This window comes from Condylura cristata, unplaced genomic scaffold, assembly GCF_000260355.1.
Source record: "Condylura cristata isolate star-nosed mole 26May11 unplaced genomic scaffold, ConCri1.0 scaffold00060, whole genome shotgun sequence".
Classification (NCBI taxonomy): domain Eukaryota; kingdom Metazoa; phylum Chordata; class Mammalia; order Eulipotyphla; family Talpidae; genus Condylura; species Condylura cristata.
The window spans coordinates 851,987-852,940 of NW_004567161.1; the positions used below are offsets into that span (position 1 = coordinate 851,987).

Sequence of the window (954 nt, forward strand, 5' to 3'; positions counted from 1 at the left end):
CTGCTGGCCCGGACGCCCGCTTCCGGGGGAGGCTGCTCACGTCACCCACGCACGGGCCACCGGCAGGCACCCCACGGTCAGCCGCCGGCGAGGGTGTCCCGGGGCGCGTGAGCAGACACACGGAGCAGACAGGCAGCTTTTACCAGCAGGGGCCGGCGGAGGGCACACAGGAGACGGCCAGGTGCCCACGCCACCCCTGCCTGCCCCCACCCCGCGGTGCTTGGGGGCGGGGGCTGCCGAAAGATGACCCAGAGGGGACTCACCAAATACCCTCAGGGTCACAGGGCGCTGACCCCAGCTCCCAGTCACCCCTGCCGGCTTCCCCAGAGGCCCCTGGGGAGCACCCCCATCACCACACTCACAAGCTCGTGCCCCGGACTCCCAGGAGTCCAGCGCCCCGCCCCAGCGGGCTGAGCGGCCGTCCGGGAGAAGGCGAGGCGCGCTGGAGAAGCCGGCCGGGGCCTCTGCTTCCACAGGAACCGGCCAGGGGGTCGCCGTGTCGTCGGCACAGCTTCAGGGAAGCGGCTGCGGGACAGGCTAAGACAGGCGAAGCTGCGGGCAGCGCGAAGCGCCGTCACAGAAGGCGCTCTCCGAGCCTCTGCGGGTCACGCCTTAGGCGTCCCCTACCGCCCAGCCCCTTGAACGCCACACCCGGCACCGCTGCTGCTCCCAGTGGCCGCGGCCAGCCCCACGTGCTGCCCACGCACCCACCTCTGCCACCCGACCGGCACACGGGCACCCAGCCTGCCTCGCCCGCGGCATGCTGCCCGACGGGACGGCCGCAGCTCGCCTCCCGACCAGACGAAGCACCTGCCCAAGCAGGCCAGCGGGCCCCTGGCAGGAGCGACCCCTGCTGGGCCGTCACTGGCTCAGGATGTCCGGCCAACCCCAGAGCCCTGGCCCCGGGGTGTCTAGGATGGTCTGGGCTTTTGTGCTCCTGGCAACATCTCCCCA

At 72.4% G+C, this 954-nt stretch overlaps 1 protein-coding gene across 1 annotated transcript in view; it reads right to left on the reverse strand.

Moving 5' to 3' along the window:
* Positions 1-954, reverse strand: part of PGS1 (phosphatidylglycerophosphate synthase 1) — a 15,720-nt gene that overhangs the window by 8,157 nt on the left and 6,609 nt on the right. Inside the window, exon 8 of the mRNA XM_012734580.1 lies at positions 363-598. Within this exon, the coding sequence (XP_012590034.1) occupies positions 363-598 (236 nt within the window). The remainder of the gene's footprint in view (positions 1-362; positions 599-954) is intronic.